We start from the raw sequence: 22282 nt of genomic DNA, 5'->3' as shown, positions 1-22282 counted from the left end.
TTTGCAGCGCTTGCTAATTTGCTGCCATAATATTGCATTCTTTATAGTCTGAGCTTTACACTGACCATTTTGTTATCAGAGGACTACTTACCGGGTACACAGACACACATGGCCCCAGAGATCGTGTTGGGGAAGCACTGGAGTTCCAAGGCAGACGTCTGGAGCAGCTGCTGTATGATGCTGCATATGATGAATGGGTGCCATCCCTGGACCCGTTATCATACCGGGCTTCTCTGTTTAAAGGTGAGAGAGAGATTATATGGTAAAATAGTTAACAAGCCTGGTGCCAGATTTAGGCTGCTGAGAGAATCCTCTGCGAAAGTCAAGAAATATGTCCTTGATTGAGCGTGGTTAATAATGAAACAGTTGGCGCTGACAGTGGGTTAAGACTCCTTGAGAGTGCTGGTTCATAGTTTGGCATGGTGCTGGGCCTAAAGAGAGAATTTTCATAACATATGAAGGCTTTTATGGTGCCCTAGATTTGGATCCCACAGTCTTAAAGCTACATGTCTGATTTTTGACTCTTAGTTTTAATTCTAGTTTTAATTTTTTTGTCTTCTGGTGTATATTCTCATTTCTTCCTATCCCACCCCTGCATCTGATGTCAAAATAATTTTTTCCCTAGTGTTGACGTGATGACTTTATGGCAGTGGTGCCCATTACCATGTGGAAGATTTGTTTGATTCCTGGGTCAGGTCTTTCTACTCTCCGGGCTAGCTGGGATTTGGCATGCTGCAGAGTCAGCACCTATTGCCCCGAGTTGAGCGAATCTTGTTCATCGTGCCATGATGATACCTAGTGGCTGGACCAGGACCACATTAACTAGGTTCCGGAAGGAACCACAGTTTGGACACCTGCTGCAGTGGCCGGACTGTGTTCATGTTGGGGGGGGGGGGGGGGGGGGGGGGGGGGGAGAAAACAGCGTGGATATAAATTAGGGAGGAAACCCTGTTCTCCAAAAGAGATTGGTTCCATTCAAACTGAAAGCTCAAAGATGCAGAAGGAAACTGCTGGGCCAAAAAAACAAAACCCAGCTCTTCTCCATTGTTCTTCAGCTGTCTATGCTTTCCCTCTATTAGTATGATGGCTGCACAGGGTTCTGCTGAGGATCAGCATAGCAGCGTCCCCTCCTTACTGAAAGGAATATCAGATCAGAAAAGTAGAATCTCAAGAAACTGATGGGTTAAAACAAACTGAATTCTATATAAAGTATTAGTATTGCTAACTTTTATTTTTTTTTTTAACTATTTCTTTATCCTCTCATTTGTAGAGAGAGTTATTCTGTAATTTTTTTTTCCTTTAGGTTTGTATATGAAAGGTCCATAATCATCTTCTAGGCAGCTGGATAAATGTGTCTGACTTTGGTGGGATATTTAGCAATGCGGCCGCACTACTGCGTATACCAGCAGACCCAAAGTTATTTGGCTAGGTCAACCAGATAACACTGAAAATAAACATTTATCGAGCCAGATAAGTGGCTGCATCCCTGAACCTCCCCACATCACCCGTGAGGTGGCAGATAGCTGGATAATGTTATCCAGCTATCTCGGGCAATGAGCATGTCAGGATTTTAAATCATGACATTTGTCTGTCTAAGTCTGAACTTAGCCAGGCAGATGGTGCTGAATATGGACCTCTGCCTCCTAGATTACCTGGGCTTGTTCATCTGCCACAGTTTTATATATATTACACATGAGAGAGTGTATAATGCATTGTTTTTGTTGTGTTTTAACAGATAGTTCATGATGCTCCTCCTTGGAAGGAAATTCCAGTCTTCTGTAATCCCCTCACTGCAGATGCTATAAGGGCTGGCCTTCAGAAGAAACCATGCCATAGGATGTCTGCCTCTGAACTGAGGGGCAAAGTTAAGCTGGCAATGCAGAAGGGTAAGAGCCTCTGAAGTCATCAGACACAGTGTGCAGAAATAAAACCCAAAATCTAACATTATTGACACTTTGTGTCTATGTTTACATTTTCCTACAAGAAAAAACCACTTTAAATGTGGCATGCTCTTTTCCAGACACACAAGATGAGCTTTGGCTGCAGTTACCTCCTAAGTATCCCATCTCTATATTACCAGCTTTCTTCTAATATTTTCTGCCTTTTTATTCAGTAAGAAGATTCCAGCATGAAGAAAGAAAAGCACTCGGGCATGTATTTCCTGGTAGTGAAACCAACGAGAACAAATGGTTCACTGCAGTGTCAGCAGGCCCCGTTGCAGAGACCGTGTCTAAACAAGGACTTGCTACCGAACCTCCCTACCTTGGCCTTCCAGAGAGAGCAGACATTCAGGAAGAACCTGTACCCTGTGAGCCTGTCCTCAAGAGTGACTGGAACACAGAGCAAAGAAAAGCCCTGCCAGAGCAGGAGTTTCAGCAGCTGGAGCTGGGTAAGTACAGCATCAGAGGAGATTTGTAGTACAGGCCTTCATTTTAGGCAGCAGCTGCATATTTAACTGGGTCTAACTGTAACTGCTTCAGTTCCTTTTAATGATCTAGATCAGTATACACGTGGCTAAATGAGTAAACTAGTCAAAACAGATTTATGTTTTTGTCCATGAGAACAAACGCTTTCAAACTCCCAGGATTTTATTTTCCCATAGACTCAAAATGAGAGAAAATCTTTAGCACTTAAATTATAAGTGCTTTAGAGACCTATAGTATAGGGACAAAAAAGCTGATTTTTGTCTTCTCTTCCTTTTTCTCCTTTACAGAGTTGTTTGTACTAGAATTATTTCAGAACAGCCTGGCTGAGCCCTCTCTGGAATGTATGCTATCAATTGATAGCGCATTTATGTCAGACTCAAGTGAAAAGGTAAGACATGGTTCCACATCCCATTGGAGCAGAGTTTCCCAAACCTGTTCTGGGGGCCCTATAGCCTGTCAGATTTTCAGAATATCCACAATGAATATGTAGAGATAAATTTGCCCTTTATGCCCGATATGTAAATTTATCTCGTACATATTCATTGTGGATATCCTGAAAACCCGACTGCTTTCGGGTCCCCAGGATAGGTTTAGGAAGCCCTGTGTTAAGATTATGGATTGTGTCTGCTGAGGCAGGAGATGGGGTTTCATTTTCAGCATCTCTGGTGCTCTTCCTGCTAGAGAATCCTTAAATGTTAAATGTCTTGTCTGTTTCCTGTCTGTTGAGCTGACTCAGTATTCTGGTCTGTAAATCCTAAAACCCTGCGGAGGATTCAGTTTACCAAAAACTGCAGATGCAGCTGGGTATGTCCACGCCCACGGTTTCTGAATAACTTTCAGCTTTTATTTTTTTCTGGTGTTTGTGCAGTGTGGAAAATACGGTTTCTGACTCGTTGATTTTTAAAAGGGCATTTCACCATACAATAGGAAAAATAGAAAATAACTTTTTAGCTGTATCTCCTCTTGCTGTCTCCCTTGCGGCTTTTGTACAGTTTTCTGCTTGCAATGTGTGCATTTATAATATGGGAATGAAGCATGTAATGTGGCCCTGCTTGCTTGCTATGTATGGAAATAGAGAGTGACACATTCTCTGGTCCTTAGGATTCTTTGAAAGCTTCACGGAGCCTGTGGGACACTATGAGTTCAGGTGCCCACTCCTGGAACAGCCAGAAGGAGGGCGAGAGCCCCAGCTGGAACAATCTGCTGAGTCTCAGCAAACCCACTGACACCCCAAGCTACTTCAATGGTGAGGATATTCCTGTTTGCTCTGCATTTTATGAATGAACAGAAATGGGGAGAATTAAATTACTCTTAAAAGGGCATGATGACCTCATTTCTTGTAGGTACCCAGATCAGCTCAGACTCCTGGGTTTTGCCTCCCTGCCAGCAGATGGAGACGGAGAAAGTTTCACTGACCACTGTATATAACCGGTCCCTCAGTATTTCTCTGTCTCCAGTAGATGGTGTAAAACTTGCAGTCTGGAGAAAAAGAAAAAAAATTAAGACAAAATTTCTGAATCCTCCCAGGGGGTTGTGAGGTCCTGGTGAGACCATCCCCCTGGTTTGAAGTGGATGAGCAGGGGATTGGTGACCCTTCTGATAGCTCTGTCCAGAGGTCCGTGGGGTGGATAACTGTTCCTGGACATACCCAGATCAGTCCAGACCAGTGGGTTATGCACTCCCACCAGCAGATGGAAGCAGAGAACAAAACTTTGAGGCACTGCTGTATACCAAGTGTGCCACCTGCAGCTCCTCAGTACTTCTCTGTCTCCAGCAGATGGTGGTGGTGCATACCTGCATCTCTTGGCTGTTCTATCGGAGTTGCTTTTGCTCCCCAAGGTGCCAAGTTCCATTATTCGGACCATCCCTCGGGTGGAGCTGGGCGAACGGGGGGATTGGATACCCCTGGCAGTGATAGCCCGAGCATCCCGGGACCCCCGATAGCCAAGGGACTGGCTCCCTCAGCGGCCCCCTAAGCCTCCCTCTGGGTGACCGCTGGCTCAGGGAAGTATCCCCGTTGGGGAATCTGTTTTTCTATCTCTGATTGCATTAAGTTTAAAAAAAAAAAAAAAAGGCTATCCCTTTTATTTTTCTGCTCTTTGCTCAGTGGCACTGCTGGGTAACTCGGTCTGCTCAAGCCCGACAGACCTGCTCAAGCCCTGTAGGTCTGCTTGAGCAGGTCTGCTCAAGCCCGACAGACCTGCTCAAGCCCTGTAGGTCTGCTTGAGCAGGTCTGCTCAAGCCCGCAGCCCTGCACAAACGCAGCCTGCTCCCCCCTGGAGGGGGGGAGCAGGCTGCGTTTGTGCAGGGCTGCGGGATTTCCCTTTCCTGGCAGGGTGAGGTGTTTTTTCCTGCCTGCGTTCGCTCAGTGATGCTGAGCTAATTTTAGCACGGGCCATTTTTGTCTGCCACCGGCAGCTTTCCCGCGTGCCTGCTCGGAGGCCAGAGTTATTTTTGGCGCGCGCACCATTTTGGGAAGGCAGCTGTTTTTCCCGTGCGATCTCCGCGCCAGCGCTGTTTCCCGACCTGAGGGTCACTTGGCATCGCGCTGCAACTGTTTTAATGGCAGACAAGCCACTTGTGGAGGCCTGCAGGGTCTGTGGCATTTGGTCAGCATATTTGGACTCTCACTCCCTGTGCTCCAGGGGGAGAGGGCTCTTCTGCTAAGGGGCCTAAGCCCAAGAAGGTGTTTGCCTGCTTCGGGGGCTGGAACCAGGGCTAGAGCTATTGCTGCCTCCTCTGCGACTTCCAGGAAAGAGTCCCAGGATGATCCCCCTCCGCTTTCTCCCGTGGTCCGGGAACCTATTCAGGAAGACACCGAGTCCGATTCCAGCGGCAAGGAGGCGGGCGGGGTGGTTTCTCGCCCAAGTTCATACTCCTGATTCATGAGGCCTTTTTGGCTTGGAAGTCAGCAAAACATAAATCCTTGGATGGGAGTTGGAGCGCCCCGAAGTGGACCACACTTTGTGATGAACCTCAGGGCTCACGTGCTTCCGTGACCCATGGAGATTTGGGTGTCTCAGAGGACCCGCAAGGGGAGGAGGTTCCCTCCCCATAGGGCGACACCGCTGCTGACCCGGATGAGACCCTGGCACCAGATATGGATACTGGCAGGGATGATCAACTTCTGATGGAGACCGGGTCGGAAGGGGATGATCCACGCGTGGTTCGTTTGTTTAAAAAGGAGGAGTTGCAGCCGCTTATCCAGCAGGTGTTGGAGGAGTTGGGGGTGAAGCTCACCCAGGAGGAGTTAGATAGTGAGGGTGTTAACCCGGTCCTGGACGGGCTCTGGGGCCCGCCCAGTGCCTTTCCTATCCCGAAGAAGATCCAGAAGCTTATTAGCCAGGAATGGGACTCTCCGGAAGCGGGCCTGAAAATCGGCCGGGCTATGGCAAAGTTGTATCCGGTGCTCGAAGAACATTTGGAATGCCTTAAGACACCTAAGGTGGATGCGGCGATATCAGTGGTCACTAAGAAGACTACTATCCCGGTGGCAGGGGGCCACTGCTCTGAGGGATGTGCAGGACCACAAGTTGGAGCTTCATCTCAAGGGCTTGTTTGAGGTCTCATCTGAGTCTTCAAGCTGCGGTCTGTGTGAGCATGATGGAATGCACCTGCTTGTGTTGGATTCAAAACCTCAGGATCCAGCTTCCTCTAGGGTCATGACCCCTTCCCAAGCAGCCCGCTTGGAGGCGGGAGTCGCTTATGTAGCAGATGCTTTGCAAGATCTGGTGCATACTGCAGCCCAGAGTATGGTTTCCTCGGTAGCGACTAGGCAGCGGAATTGGGCGGCAGACGCATCCTCCAAATCTGTTATTTAATCTTCCCTTTTGGTGGAAGCTTCTATTTGGAGAGGATCTAGACCAGCTTATGAAGTCTCTGGGGGAAACCAAGGCTAACAAGTTGCCCGAAGATGAGAAGCCTTTCAAAAAGTCCTCTGCTCCTCGTGCCCATCTTTGGGATTCTCTGAGATTCAGGGAGGGGAAGGGGGGGGGGGGGCCTTCCTTCGGTTCCAGATAGGCCACGGCTCGACATTCCTTTTGGAGCTCCAGCAGGCCTGCAAGAGGCGGCTCCGGTCAAGGAGCTGGGACCAGTAAGCCTGCCCAATGAGATCAGGCCCACCCGCTCCTCTTTCGTAGCAGTCGTGGGCAGGTTGTCCCATTTTTATGAAAAGTGGGTCAAAATCACTTCCTTCCAGTGGGTCCTGGAGGGTGGTAAAGGATGGCTATGCCTTAAAATTTTCTTGCTCTCTCAAGGATGCCTTCCTGGAATCAAGCTGCATTTCCCACAACAAGCGGGCCGTGGTGGAGGACACCCTGCAAAGGTTGCTAGGTCTGGAAGCGATTGTCCCAGTCCCACTGGATGAGCAGGGAAGAGGAAAGTACACCATTTACTTTGTGGTCCCAAAGAAAGATGGTATGTTCCGTCCCATCCTGGACCTACAACAGGTGAACTTGAGCTTGCGGGTTCTGCGTTTTCGGATGGAGACTCTTAAGGAAGGTCATTGCGGCCGTCCGCAAAGGAGAATTCCTCACCTCCTTGGATCTCACCGAGGTGTACCTGCACATTCCGATCCGGATCGATCATCAGAAGTTCTTGCGTTTCAAGATTCTGGGTCAACATTTCCAGCTCCAGGCTCTTCCCTTCGGCTTGGCTACAGCTCCATGCACCTTTATCAAGGTGATGGTGGTCGTGGCGGCGACCCTCCGGGGGTGTTAGTTCATCCATACCTCAACAATTGGCTGGTTTGAGCAAAGTCGGAGGAGGACTGCTTGAGTTCGATCCACCGGGTGACGCAGTTCCTACAGTCACTAAGCTGGGTGATCAATGGAGCGAAAAGTCAGCTGACCCCATCGCAGTCCCTGGAGTATCTGGGAGCTCGTTTCGACACTCCAGATGGGCAAGGTGTTCCTCACAACGGACAGGATGCGCAAATTACAGTAGCAAGTGCTTCTCTTCCTGCATCTTCAGATCCCCAGAGTTGGGGACTATCTGCAGATTCTGGGCTCCATGGAGTCAACGTTGGAGTTAGTGCCGTGGGCTTTTGCTCACATGCGACCATTGCAGAGAGCGCTATTATCCTGGTGGAACCCAGTGTCGGAATAGTACCAGCAGCCATTTCCATTGTCGAAGCAGGCCAGGTCCAGCCTGGAGTGGTGGTTGACGGAGACCAACTTGCAGAAGGGCATGCCCCTCGAAGTCCCAGATTGGGTGGCTGTGTCGATGGACCCAAGCCTCCAGGGCATAGGGGCGGTGTTCCTGGGTCATGCTGCCCAGGGCACCTGGTCATTGGCGGAACGGTCCTGGTCCGTCAATCACCTCAAGACGAGAGCAGTCCGCAGAGCATTGGTGGCATTTCAACCTCTGATTCGTGGGAGAATGGTTCGCATCTTCTTGGACAACTCCACCGTGGTGACATACCTCAACCAACAGGGAGGAACCAAGAGCCAGGCCATGTCACGGGAGGCTCATCTCCTGTTTGCTTGGGCCGAATGTCATCTGGAAGGAATCGTGGTTTCTCACGTAGCAGGTGTGGACAATGTACAGGTGGATTTCCTCAGCCGTCAACAGCTAGATCCCGGGGAGTAGGAGCTGTCCCAGGAGGCCTGGAATCACATTTGTGCCAGATGGGGGGGGTCCCCAGTTGGATCTCATGGCGACCCGAGCCAACTTGAAGACAAGGTTCTTCCGTAGCAAGAAAGAGGTTGGGACGGTAGGACTGGATGCCCTAGTGTGCAAGTGGCCAACTGGGATTCTCTTGTATGCCTTTCCCCCTTGGCCTCTCATCAGTTGGGTGCTACGGCGCAAAGAGGAACATCCAGGTTCAATGGTCCTGATGGCCCCGGAGTAGCCATGGCATCCTTGGTTTGCAGATCTCATTCAGTTAGCAACCGACAGTCCGCTATGCATGGCCCATCTTCCGGCTCTCTTATGACAAGGACCCATATTTTTGGATTGGGCGGATCACTTCTCTCTTGCAGTTTGGCTTTTGAAAGGCAGCGGTTACGCATGAAGGGTTATTCGGAACCAGTGATTTCCATCCTCCTCAGGCTAGATGTCCTACTTCAATGGCGTACATCAGGGTGTGGAAAGTATTTGAGTCCTGGTGTGATCAGCAACGCATAGTGCCATTTTTGGTGACAATTCCTCACATTTTGGCCTTCCTGCAGCAAGGCTTGTCAAAGGGCTTGGCAAAAGACCATGGTCTAAATGAGCGCGTATTTACTCATGAACTTCTGCGCATATGACCGCAACCTAGTTTTGAATGTGTATTTGTGCGCGTCCTGGATGGGGATGCGTGTACACCCAGGTGGCATTGATGTGCATGCAGGAGGCTACCTAGAGCCGAAGTTCAGGAGAACTAGGGACGCTATTTGTGAGGCTTGCCATTTGATAGCAATTCAATCCTCACTCTCTCTCTATTTGTGTCAGCGCTATTTAGATGCTCAAACAGTTTTACTATAGCTTTTGCCCATATTGGGACATTCCCTTGGTCTATGGTGTCTCTGGAGTGGAGTGGGAAGCAAGGCAGTGGTCAGTTCTCCTTCTTCCTTGTTCCCGAGATCAGAAGCTTCCCTGAGAGAGAGGTTGGAGAGAGAGGTTGGAGAGAGCAATGTTGAGCCTATGGGCTCCGGTATAGATCTATCTTCCTCCTGGGTGGAATGTTTCCAGAGCCTCCTTTCTGCAGGAGTGCCCAGTCACACAGGGCAAATGCAGCAGGGAGGCTGTCCCTGGTAACATTCAAGGAGATGTGGATCATGAGACATCGGAGGATTCCGATGGGGAGCTGGCTTTCTCACCTCTAGAAGGAGGGAGAAATTGCATATTTTTGAGAGCCATTTTTGACTCTGCTCAGATATTTTTCTTTTTTTTCACAGTTTCTTGCTGAGTTTATTGGCTCAGACCCAGAACACATTTGGTGTGGCCCAAGTCTGTTGGCTCAGACCCTGAACATGCTTAGTTGGCCGGAAGCCAATTTTAAGTTAAGCATCCTGTTTCTTTCCCCACTGTATCCAATTCAAGAGAGATTGGATTTAAAGAAGGTAAACGTGGCTTTCAAGGTTCCTCTGAGGTCTGTCATAGCGGCAATACACAAGGGAGAATTCTGACAGAGGCATATCTACACATAGCCATCAGGCTGGAACACCAGAGATTCCTGAGGTTCATGGTCCTAAGTGTACATTTTCGGTTTGAGCCCTGCCCTTCGGCTAGCGATGGCTCCACATACCTTCACCAAGGAGGTGGGGGCTGCCGCATTGCAAAAGGAGTGTGTGTTGGTGCATCCATGTCTGGATGAATGGCTCATTCATGGAAAATCAGAGGACCTCTTTCAAGACTCGATACAAAAGGTACTGATGTGCTTGAAATCTCTAGGATGGGTGGTAAACCTAGCAATGAGCCATTTAGTCCTCTTTCAAACTATGGATATCTGGGAGCTCAGTTCGACATGCTGGCAGAGAGAGTGTTTCTCATGGAGAAAGATTGCTAAAATTGCAAAGTCAGATTAGACTTCTGCTAGAGCCTTTGGTGCCCAGGGTGTGGGACTATTTACAGATCCTGGGTTCTATGGCATTGACATTGGAATTAATGCATTGGGTGTTCACGCATATTTGGCCTCTAAAGGGCTCCTCTCCCACTGGAATCTGTTATTGGAAGAGTTTTTCATCTTCCTCTTCTGTTAAGGGGGAAGCTAGTCTTTCATGGTGGCTTTCTTACACCAATATCAAGAGTGGTGTGGAATTGGAGGTTCTGAATTGGTTATAGTCACCACCAATGCAAGCCTTTCCAGATGGAGGGCAATGTGGCAAGATCAGTTGGCACAGAGTCAGTGGTCGAAATAGGAGGCCTCATGGTCTATTGTCGGTTAGAGATGAGAGCAGTGCATTTCACATTGCTTGCCTGTCTGCCAAGGGCATGCAGCCATCCAATATGGGTCCTATTGGAAAATGTGATGATGGTGGCCTATATCAACCATCAAGGTGGAACCAAGAATCAGGCAGTGGCTCGAGAGGTCCGGGAGTTGATTCTCTGGCAGAGCAGCACTTTTGAGGCAGCTAGCAGCATCTCACATTGCCAGAGTGAACAACATTTAAGTGGATTTTCTCATTCTGAGAAAGTTAGACCCCAGGGAATGGGAACTGTTTGAGGCAGCAATGTGTCTCATTCATGGAAGATGTATCCTGACTAAAGAGAACACCAAGGCGTCACATTGTATGGAAGGAATATGAGCTCTGGTGCTTCCGTGGACTTGAGGGTTTTTTTCCTTGTCTTACCTCCATGGCCTCTGGTGGACAAGGGATTATGCCGGATAGAGAAACATCTGGGCAATATGGTCCTGGTAGATCCAGAGTAACCACATTGACCATGCTTCCCAGATCTGATCAACACTGCCATAGACAGGCCCCTGAGGTTCTTTCATCAGTCAACTCTTTTCCACCGGGGTCCCAATATTTTCGGGTCAGGCAGCTCACTTCTGTCTCACAGTTTTACTTCTAAGAGGAGACAACTGAGATTGAGGGGATATTCCGAAGTGGTTATTTACATCTTATTGCGGGCTAGGCGACCTTCTATATCCTTGACATATGTGCGAATTTGGAGGATCTTTGAATCCTGGTCTTCTGTTGACGGAGTGCAGCCTCAGCCTGTTCAGGCTATAGTGTCGCATATTTTGGCTTTTCTACAGAAAGGTTCTGGACAAGGGACTGACCTTTACCTCTCTGAGAGTCCAGGTAGCAACATTGGGTTGTCTCTAGGTTAACCTGCAAAGGTATCCTGTGTCTGCACATCAGGATGTTATACAATTACTTCAGGGAGCTAAGAACTTGCATCCTCAGGTGTGGAACATTTGTCGGTCTTGGAATCTGAATCTAGCCCTTAGAGGATTGTGTGAGGCTCGGTTTAACCACTAAAGAAAGCTATGGTTAAGCACTTGACTCTTAAAGTGGTTTTCTTGGTGGCTGTTTGTTCAGCCAGGAGAATTTTGGAGCTCCTGGCGCTGTCGTGTTGAGATCCCTTCCTATTGATGTTGGATTTGGGGTATCTTTATGCCCCAAATCCTTCTTTTCTGCCTGAGGTAGTCTTGGCGTTCAATCTTAGTCAATGGATCTTCTAGCTTTTCTGGATTTGGATTCCTCTACATCTCACGCAGGGGAGCTTAGACTCTTAGGTGGGAGGCGTGCATTATTGAGGTATTTAAAGGTCACGTTATGATTTCTGTAGATTGCATCACCTCTTTGTACTGTGGATTGATCCAAATAAGAGAAGTAAGGCACCTAAGGCTACAATTGTGCGGCAGCTGAAGGAATCAATTGAGTCGACTTACATTTCTTAAAGGTGTCTGCTGCCGATGGATTTAGGGACGCACTTGATGCATTCTCAGGCGACTTTCTGGGCTGAGTCACAACAGGTATCTCCGCATGAAATTTGCTGGGCAGCTACTGGGAAATTTTGCACACTTGCTTGGCATTATTGTTTGGCTATCAGGGCTCTGGCATCAATGTGCTTTGGTTAGAGTGTTCTACGAGTGGAACTAGTCAACCCAAGTTAAGAAGAGCTTAGGTACAACCTAGAGTCTTGACTGATCTGGGTACATACAGAGAAAGGAAAATTGGTTCTTAACTGCTAATTTTTGTTCCTGTAGTACCACAGATCAGTACAGAGAATTGCCCTTTTCCTGGGGGGGGGGGAGAGAGTCTGCCACTTGTACTGTTGCTTTGTATATAGTGTGGAGGTTTTCAGTGCTGATCGCTTATGTTAAATTTGGGAAACAAGTTTTCTGGGTTTTTTTGCTTAGAAATGTATGGTTGTTGCTTGGGTACAGGTCAATACTGAGGGGACTACAGGTTTCACACTGGGTTATGTACAGTGTCAATGAATCTTTCTCCATCTGCTGGCAGGGAAGCAAAACCCAGGAGTACTACAGGAATGAAAATTATCAGGTAAGAACCAATTTTCCTTTTTTGCCCATTCTAGTTACTTGTCGAACTGTAATTTTTCATCAAATCTGATTCTCGTTTATTTGTTTTATCTGAGATGCCTTTATGCAAAGTAACGGCATGAAAGCAAATCAAAAGAACACTATAAAGCAAGTGATCTTCAAATCAATAGTGGCAGAAACAATAGCCCCTTTTTCTCAAGGATAAGGCATGCATATTTTTCAGACTTCTCAGGCATTGCTACTCACTAGCATGGTGCTGGCGGGCAGTGTTTTCAGAGGACACAGTAATTCTTGGGGGGGTATTTGTTTAAAAGGTTTGGCACCATTGCATTTCTTACTAAATGAGAACACACATAATGGTATGCAGATTCCCTCTTCCTCCACCCCTCCATCCCCCCACAGTGTATCGAGCTCTGCAAGGCCCTATTCAGTCCCATCAGGGAGTCAGCATGCATAGCTTTTCCCTATTTCTGTCCCTTCTCTCTTAAGTGCTGCAATGTTGTATGGTAATCAAGAGTAGGATATGGTTCCTTTTTAAGAGCCACTTCTAACTGCTGCTGTTTTGGCATAGGCCATAAAACCTCGTTTTGGTTTTTTCTGTCTTCAGCAGCAGATCCTACTCCTGGCTGTCTGCCCTGTAGCAGCTTTTCATGAAGTATATATTTATTCATTCCATTTTTGTTATGCAGTTTCCATCCATAGGTGAATGAGCCTAGTTCACATTGACATGTTTAAAATATTGCAAAGGTCAGAAAAGGATAGTGTGAGGGAGACGAGCTGTAAAGTAAGGGTGCTTGGTGGATGGAGAAAGATGATCAGAATTGGAAAGGTGAGACACTGAAGGCACCAGTCTCAAAGTAGAAAGAAGCCATCCCTGTTTTGCTAACAGTAATTTGCTTCTGTTTTAGGAGTGAAAATCCAGGTGCATTTACTCAATGGGGAAAGTCTACATATCTGTGAGTTCCGCGGTGCAAAAGTGAGGGATGTTGCCAGGGGTATCAGCAGCCAGGTGAGGACTGGAAATGCAGCTCAATATATTCTTGTTCAAACAAACCAGCCTCTGAGAATTGCAGAAAGATAGCAGTGATGTGACTATGGGATGTCAGTTTATAATTTTCATGCTTTGCTTTTATGAATGTAATCATAATGTTAGTAAACTTGATGGATTGGGCCAAGCTACCAGCCAAGTAACACCACGGTATCCTCATGGTGTTAGGCTATTTCCCTCAGTTATTTGTTCAGCTAAAATAAGCTGATTATTTCTGTTCTTAAGGAATATTTTAAGTTTGTGTTCATGGAGCTTGTGGTGTATATTTAGTTTTAGTTCTCTTAAATCGTGTTGCTAGCTGGTTGTTATTCCCAGCAAGTGATTTACAAACCACAAGCTTCTCAAAGCTGAATGGTTAGAGCAGCAGACTGAGAACCAGAAAGCTAAGGTTCAAATCTTGCTGATGCTTGTTGTAATCTTGGGGAAAATCACTTTACCCTCCATTACTTCAGATACAAATTTGGAGGCTGATGTAATTAGCTGAGCATTAAAACTGGGGGCTATGCTCGATGTCTTTTTGCTAGCTGTTTATATGAGTTGCTTGCTGTTACAGAAAAATCAGAGTTTTGAAAAAAATAATTTAAAAACTGCACATGGTTTCTTAATGAACAAGCTATTTCTTTTTAACTCTCGATGCAGTAAACTAATGGTATGCTAATGCACTGGGAGTTAAATAAAAAAATGTGTGCAAAAACACCACTTTGCTCACAGAAATACATGATTTATGCACAGAAAATAAAATGTCTGCGCACACAACATGTTTTCTGCATATAAAATACTTGCTAATGGTCCCAGCAGTGGAATCTTGCTTCTGCTCACAGACTAATATTACTAGCATTAGAAACCACTCCATCTCAAACTAGGAGTAAAATCTCCAGCACTAAGGAAACAAATTAAACCAGCATGATTCTCCTCATTGGGGGTAATAGTTATTCCCTGTATTTACCTAGATCAGTCCAGACTCCTGGGTTTTTTGCCTCCCTTCCAGCAGATGGAGACAGAGAAAATTTTACTGACACTGCCATATAACCTAGTGTGCCACTTGCAGTCCCTCAGTATTTCTCTGAAAACCAGCAGATGGTAGGTAGATGTGCACAACCTGCAGTCTGTAGTTAGTTTAAAAAAAAAAAAAGGAGAAATTGCTGATTCATCCCAGGAGGTTGGTAGGTCCTGATGGGGCCATCCCTTCTGGTTTTGAGGTGGATGTACAGGGGTTTGGGGACCCTTAGTTTGCTCAGTCCTTAGTCGCTGGAGGTTGAAAGCTGATGGACCTAGCTCCCTCTCCTTCAGAAGGGACAACAGAGCCTGCTGCTACTCTTCAGAGCAGGGAAGTGAGCCTTTTCTAATTCTTTGGTTGTTTGTGTGTGAGAGAGGGAGGAGCCTGTGTGAAGGGGTGTGTGCAAGAGATAGAGAGCCTGTGTGAGGGAGAGGGGAACCGGAGATCACTGGGCGGGGGGAAGAGGGGTGGAGAAGTGAATCTGGGGGGTCGATGCAAAAGGAAGTATCCACCCTGGGTGCCACTGGCGACTATGGTGGCTTATATCAACTGGCAGCATGGTACCCAGAGTCATGCGGTGGCTCAGGAAGCTCGGGAGCTGATCCATTGAGCAGAGCAGTTCTCACATAGCCGGTTCTCACATAGCCGGGACCGACAATGTGCAGGTGGATTTTCTCAGCCGTCAACAGCTGGATCCCGGGGAATGGGAGCTGTCGAAAGAGGCAATGGCTCTCATCAGTTCCAGGTGGGGCAAGCCTTGCATGGACTTAATGGCAACTCAGCAGAATGCCAAGGCGGCCCATTTCCTTAGTCGCAGAAGAGTGCGCGGAGCAGAGGGAGTCGACTTTTTAATTCTTCCTTGGCCGAGAGACGTTCTGCTGTATGTCTTTCCTCCGTGGCTGCTGGTGAGCAAGATATTGCAGCACATGGAGGTCCACCCAGGAGACGTGATTCTAGTGGCCTTGGAGGCCTTGGTTTGCAGATCTAGTCATTCTAGCGATAGACAGCCTATTGAGGCTCAGTCATCTTTCTGCATCAAGGTTCCATATTTTTGGATTAGGTGGCTCGTTTTTGTCTTGCGGCTTGGCTTTTGAGAGGAAACGCTTAAGGGACAAAGGTTACTCTGAGATGTTATTTCTACTCTTTGGCAAGCTTGGAAGTCTTCCACCTCCTTGCATATGTGAGGGTCTGGACGGTGTTTGAGGACTGGTGCATGGAGCAAGATGGTTTTCGTATGCGAGCTTCTGTAGCAAAGATTCTTACTTTCTTGCAAAGAGGTTTGGTGAGTGTTTGTACTTAAATTCCCTCAGAGTTCAAGTGGCAGCCTTAGGATGTCTCCGGGGCAAAGTACATGGAAGGACGCTGACTGCACACTCGGATGTGTTGCATTTTTCTCTGTGGAGCGAAGCAATTGTACCCTCCAATTCATAAACTGTGTCCTTCCTGGAGCCTTAACTTGGTTCTGAAAGGGGGTGTGTGTGGTGCCGTTTAAGCCTCTCAGAAGGGCTACCATAAAGGATCTGATGTTGAAGGTGGTTTTCTTGTGGCGATTTGTTCCACTAGACAGATCTTGGAGCTTCAAGCCTTATGTAGAGATCCTTTCTTGAGAATTTCGGTTTCCTACCATGTAGACAGATGGACTAAGGACCAGTGGGTTTATGCTCCCCTGCCAGCAGATGGAGACTGAGCAAGCTGATGTCACAGTATATATAACCCTGCAGTGACCCCAGCCTGCTAGTATTCTCCGTTTCTAGCAGATGGTGGACGTGTATCTCCCTATGGGGATTGCTTTGAGCTTTTTGAAAGGAGAAATTTGAAAATCTTTTTTTTTTTTTAATTTTATTTTTATTAAGTTTCCATACTTTACAATAGTATTTACTATCAGAAATACTTCACTCTATAACAGACAATTCAAGTATTTAAGAATCATACTCTCATAATGAAAAAACTGTCTGAAACAATTATAAGAATAGTGGGAGACTATATCAGAAAAAGAGCAGTGCAAAAGAAAAATAACATTAAATTTCTGCATGGTTCCCCACACATTACTTTTAACGGCCAGCCCCCAAACAGAAAACATTAAGAGTCAGATTCCAGATATGAACGTAATTGTTCCGGTTCAGTAAATATGTTTCTCACAGGACAAGCAGGATGGGTAGTCCTCACATTGGGCTCCATCCTGATGATGTCACCCATATCACGGAAAACTGTCAAAGTTTCCAGAATTTTGACTGGCCCCTACTGGGCATGCCCAGCATGGCACTAACCCTGCAGCCAGCAGGGGTCCCCCTTCAGTCTTCTTTTTTCCGCGCAGCAGTAGCCTCGCGGTTTAGGAGCTCTGAATAGATTACTGACAGGAATTTTCCTCACGGAGTTAAACTTTAATTGCCCCACAGGGGTCCCTCCTCTAACTTTTCTCAGGCCGCGGTACTCCGGTAAGTTTTTTGACCGTCTTTCGTCGATTACCGTCGAGTTTGGCCCTCATGGCCTACTGGCCGTCGACCGTACTGCGGCTCAATTTTTTCTATGGCCATGGCGTCAGGGTTTCGTCGGTGCCCAGACTGTACTCGTACCATGTCTATCACAGACCCTCATGGAGTCTGTGTAATGTGTTTAGGCCATGAGCATGATGTCCTGACTTGCATCAAATGTGCCCTCATGATACCAAAAAGTCGCAAAGGCCAGAATGGAGAAGATGGGACTCCTCTTCCGTGCTCACACCCCGACGCCGTCCATCGCATCGACGTCATCTGAACCGGCATCATCAAAGTCGCACCAGCATCGACCTCCATCCGGTGACAGTCTGCCATAGACGTCTCCACGGCCATCGACTCCCATTACTCCCCCTCAAGACCGAGGGGATCGTAGGGAGAAACATCGCCATCGGCATCGTAAGTCTCGGACCGTCGAGGGAGCGAAATCATCGACCTCGCCACCGCCCGAGCCTCCATCGAAGAAGCCCTGTCCAGAAATGGCACCGACCATTCCTGCGACCGGGACATCGAGGCCACCCTCACCGGATCGGGGTTTGGGAGTCGCGATTCCGCCTGTAAAGGTGGTCCCTCCAACTGTGCCTCCGCCTCCCTCTTCCGTCACGGAGCCAGGGCTGCTAGCTCCAAGTCTCCGGGAAGAACTGGACCAGCTGGTCCAAGAGGCCATCGATAAGGCGATGCAACGGCTCCAGGTTCCTCTGATACCGGCACCAAGAGTGGAACCAGTCACCGACCCGATGACGGCAGCGCTGGCACCGCTGCTATCCCGGATGGAGGCGCTCATGACCGCCCTTCCACCGGTGATTCCCGGGTCTCCGATGGCTCCGGTGCGCTCCCCGTTGACAGCTTCATTGGGAGGAGAAACACCGTTCCGCATTCCTCCCTCCTTCAGGAGTATTGCCTCAGCCATCGATGCCATTTCGTCCCTCGCCACCGATTCATTCATCGGGAGCGATATGCACATCGGCGCCATCAATGCCTTCGATACCGGCACCGATGCCTTCCAGGCCGTCCACGGTGCCCCCAGCGATTCCTTCGATTTTCTCGGAGCCTCAGCTGGGGCTTTCGGGTATCCAACCCCCTCCTCGTCCTACAGGTCAGTATGCTGATCCTTATGACACTTGGGGTGATGATACTTCCACAGACACCGATGACTTACCTTCACCTCCCTCTCCTGCTGAAAGTAGAAAGCGTTCTCCTCCAGAGGACCTTTCTTTCATTAATTTTGTGAAGGAAATGTCTGAGTTGGTCCCTTTTCAGCTTCAGACGGAGCAGGATGATAGGCACCAGATGATGGAGCTCCTCCAATTCCTGGATGCCCCTAAAGTGATCACTTCTATTCCCGTTCATCAAGTTCTTCTTGACCTCCTCAAAAAGAACTGGGAAAACCCAGGATCCATTGCCCCAGTCCATAGAAAAGCTGACACTACCTATTTAGTACAGTCAGCCCTTGGCTTTCAAAAATCTCAGCTCGACCACCACTCAGTTGTGGTGGAATCGGCTCAAAAGAAAGCAAAAAGGACGAAGCCTCACTCATCTACCCCTCCTGTTAAGGAACACAAGTTCCTAGACAATATTGGTCGACGAGTGTTCCAAGGGGCCATGCTCATCTCCAGAATTGCTGCTTACCAGCTGTATATGACCCAATACAATAGGGTCATTTTCAAGCAGATACAGGACTTCTCTGAAACCCTGCCTGACCAAGTCCAACAACAGCTTCAAATCCTTCTCAACAAAGGGTTTGGGGCAGGAAAGCATGAGATAAGAACGGCTTACGATATCTTCGATACCTCTACTAGAGTGTCTGCAGCTGCCACTTTCGGCCAGAAGTACAAGACAGGCTATCTGACCTACCATGTGTAGGAGACAATCTGTTCGGTGAACAGATCCAGCAAATAGTGGCTGAATTAAAGGACCATCATGAGACCCTAAAAAAGCTCTCATCGATACCTTCTGACTTCCCCTCAAAACAGCCCTTTAGAAAGGACTCTAAGATGTCCTTCTTCCATCCAAGGAAGTACTATCCTCCATCAGCAAGGTCCCGAACTACGAGGCCTTCTCAAAAACCTCAGCCTCGCCAGGCCCGAAAGCAAAAGCCGCAAGCAGCTCCCCAGCCAGGGCCTGCTTCAGGTTTTTGACTTTCACTTGGAGAGCAGCAGCCTGATTCCTCTGCCAAGCATACCAGTTGGATGTTGATTGTGCCACTTTCATGGCATGTGGCAATCAATCACTACCGACCAATGGGTGCTAGCAATCATTGCTCAGGGTTATCACCTAAACTTTCTTGCTTTTCCACCGGACTCACCACCTCTGCAAGCATGGAGAGTATCCGACCATTCTGTCCTTCTGGAGCAGGAGGTTTCCCTTCTTCTCCAGTTAAGAGCAATAGAACCCGTCCCACTCTCGCAGCAAGGCCTAGGGTTCTAGTCCCGGTACTTTTTGATCCCCAAAAAATCCGGGGGAGTTCGTCCAATTCTGGACCTACGTGCTTTCAACAAGTACCTACAGCGAGAAAAGTTCAAGATGGTAACCTTGGGCTCGCTTCTACGTCTTTTGCAAAGAGGAGACTGGTTCTGCTCTCTGGACCTTCAGGACGCATATACACACACATTGCGATAACTCCAGCTCATCGCAAGTACCTCAGGTTTTTAGTAGGCCCAAAGCACTATCAATACCACGTGCTTCCGTTTGGCCTAGCATCGGCACCACGAGTCTTTACCAAATGTCTCGTGGTTGTCGCAGCTTTTCTCAGGAAAGAAGGTGTTCATGTCTACCCCCTATCTGGACGACTGGTTAATCAGGGCTGCAACCCAGCAAGCCGCTCTGTCGTCCCTCAATTTGACCCTACACACTCTCATTTCTCTAGGATTTCTCGTCAATTATGAAAAATCCTATTTAGTCCCATCTCAAACCTTATCGTTCATTGGGGCAGACTTGGACACCTTGCAGGCAAAAGCCTTTCTACCTCAACAACGAGCGCTAACCCTTGTGTCTCTCGCTCACCAGTTGCAGTCTCAGCATACAGCAACAGCTCGCCAATTCCTCGTCCTTTTAGGACACATAGCGTCCTCAGTCCATGTCACACCAATGGCCCGCCTGGCCATGAGGCTCACGCATTGGACTCTGAGGTCACAATGGATTCAAGCTGTTCAGCCTCTGTCGACCATTGTCCACATCACCGACTCACTCCGTCTGTCTCTCGCCTGGTGGAAAAATCACAGCAATCTCCTCCAGGGACTGCTCTTTCTAGTGCCAGATCCTCAACTCATTCTCACCACCGACGCTTCCAACCTTGGGTGGGGAGCCCACGTGGACAATCTATAGACACAAGGGTCTTGGTCTCCAGGGGAAGCCAAACATCAAATAAATTTCCTGGAACTTCAAGCAATGCGATATGCTCTCAGGACTTTTTAGGAGCGCCTGTCAAACCACGTCATCCTGATTCAGACAGACAACCAGGTGGCCATGTGGTACATCAACAAGCAGGGAGGCACAGGCTTCTTCCTTCTGTGTCAGGAAGCTACGCAGATTTGGGCGGAAGCACTCCCACTCGATGTACCTCAGGGCCACCTACTTGCCGGGAGTGGTCTTGGCAGACAAACTGAGTCGTGTCTTCCAGCCACACGAGTGGTCTCTCAACCCCTCGGTAGCGACCTCAAACTTTCGTCAATGGGGATACCTCCAGACAGACCTCTTTGCGTCCCCTCAGAACCACAAAGTGGACAACTACTGCTCCCTCATTCGGAGCGAGCGCTCTCAGCCCAGAGATGCATTCTCCCTCTCTTGGGCAACCGGTCTGCTCTATGCATTCCCTCCACTCCCTCTTCTTTCGAAGACTCTCGTGAAGCTACGTCAGGACAAAGGAACCATGATCCTGATAGCACCTCACTGGCCACGCCAAGTGTGGTTTCCTATACTCCAGGATCTCTCCATCCGCAGGCACATTCCCTTGGGAATGGACCCGCATCTGATCACTCAAAATGATGGATGCCTACGCCATCCCAGTCTTCGGGCCTTGTCCCTGACAGCATGGATGTTGAAAGGTTAATCCGTCAACCACTTAACCTTTCAGATTCGGTTTCTTGTGTCCTGATTGCTTCGCAAAAGCCTTCCACAAGAAAATCTTATTCCTATAAATGGAAAAGGTATACATCATGGTACGCTTCACAGTCTCTTGATCCCTTTTCCTGTCCAATCCCAAGGTTTTTGGATGATCTCTGGCATTTGTCAGAGTCAGGTTTAAAGACCTCTTCAATCAGAATGCATGTCAGTGCGGTAGCCGCCTTCCATAAAGGTGTCGGGGATGTCCCTATATCAGTACAACCCCTCGTAACACGCTTTTTAAAAGGCTTGCTACATATCAAGCCACCTTTATGTCCTCCGGCCCCTTCTTGGGACCTTAATCTGGTCCTTGGTCGGCTCATGAAACCACAATTCGAGCCTCTTCACTCCTGTGACCTAAAATATCTCACATGAAAATTGATTTTCCTTTTGGCTATCACTTCAGCTCGCAGGGTTAGTGAGTTACAGGCCTTAGTTACCTATCCGCCTTACACTAAACTCCTGCAGGACCGGGCGGTACTCCGCACTCACCCTAAGTTTTTGCCTAAGGTAGTTTCGGAGTTTCACATTAATCAATCCATCATACTACCTATCTTCTTTCCCAGGCCCCACTCCAACCCAGGGGAACAGGCTCTGCATACCCTTGACTGTAAACGGGCTCTAGCGTTCTACCTAGACCATACAGTTGCCCACAGGAAGAGCACTCAGTTATTCGTCTCTTTCCATTCCAACAAATTAGGGCAACCTGTGGGTAAGCAGACTCTCTCCTCCTGGTTGGCGGACTGCATATCTTTTTGCTATCAGCAAGCAGGCATTCCTTTTCAAGACCGTGTCAAAGTACACTCTGTGAGGGCCATGGCGACTTCAGTAGCACACCTACGATCGGTGCCGCTTCCTGACATTTGCAGGGCTGCCACCTGGAGTTCTCTCAACACTTTCGCAGCCCACTATTGCTTGGACAAAGCCGGAAGACAAGATTCCATCTTCGGCCAGTCTGTCCTGCGAAACTTATTTCCAACGTGACGTACCTACACCCTTCCGCCTGCCCGGTGGGGTTCAGGATGCCCTCTACCAAACTCCACACCAGTTGTTGTGCCTGTTGCACGCCGTTGGGTACATTTGGTGCATGTTCGGACATCCTCAGCTCGGTACTCTCCCATATGTGAGGACTACCATCCTGCTTGTCCTGTGAGAAAGCAAATGTTGCTTACCTGTAACAGGTGTTCTCACAGGACAGCAGGATGTTAGTCCTCACGAAACCCGCCCCACGGTGTTGGGTTTGTAATGTTTTGTTGTTTTATTTTTCGACACTGCCTGTAG

General features: G+C 48.2%; 1 protein-coding gene across 1 annotated transcript in view; it reads left to right on the top strand.

The window, feature by feature from the left end:
* The window catches only part of MAP3K14 (mitogen-activated protein kinase kinase kinase 14), a 78837-nt gene that overhangs the window by 45073 nt on the left and 11482 nt on the right, over window positions 1–22282 (top strand). The window contains exons 10-15 of the mRNA XM_029573311.1: window positions 80–243; window positions 1736–1886; window positions 2114–2389; window positions 2714–2814; window positions 3528–3672; window positions 13272–13372. Coding sequence (XP_029429171.1) covers window positions 80–243; window positions 1736–1886; window positions 2114–2389; window positions 2714–2814; window positions 3528–3672; window positions 13272–13372 — 938 coding nt within the window. The remainder of the gene's footprint in view (window positions 1–79; window positions 244–1735; window positions 1887–2113; window positions 2390–2713; window positions 2815–3527; window positions 3673–13271; window positions 13373–22282) is intronic.

This window comes from Rhinatrema bivittatum, chromosome 12 (assembly GCF_901001135.1).
Source record: "Rhinatrema bivittatum chromosome 12, aRhiBiv1.1, whole genome shotgun sequence".
Classification (NCBI taxonomy): domain Eukaryota; kingdom Metazoa; phylum Chordata; class Amphibia; order Gymnophiona; family Rhinatrematidae; genus Rhinatrema; species Rhinatrema bivittatum.
Note: the sequence above shows the minus strand (reverse complement) of the source record. Positions and strands in the feature narration are given on the sequence as shown.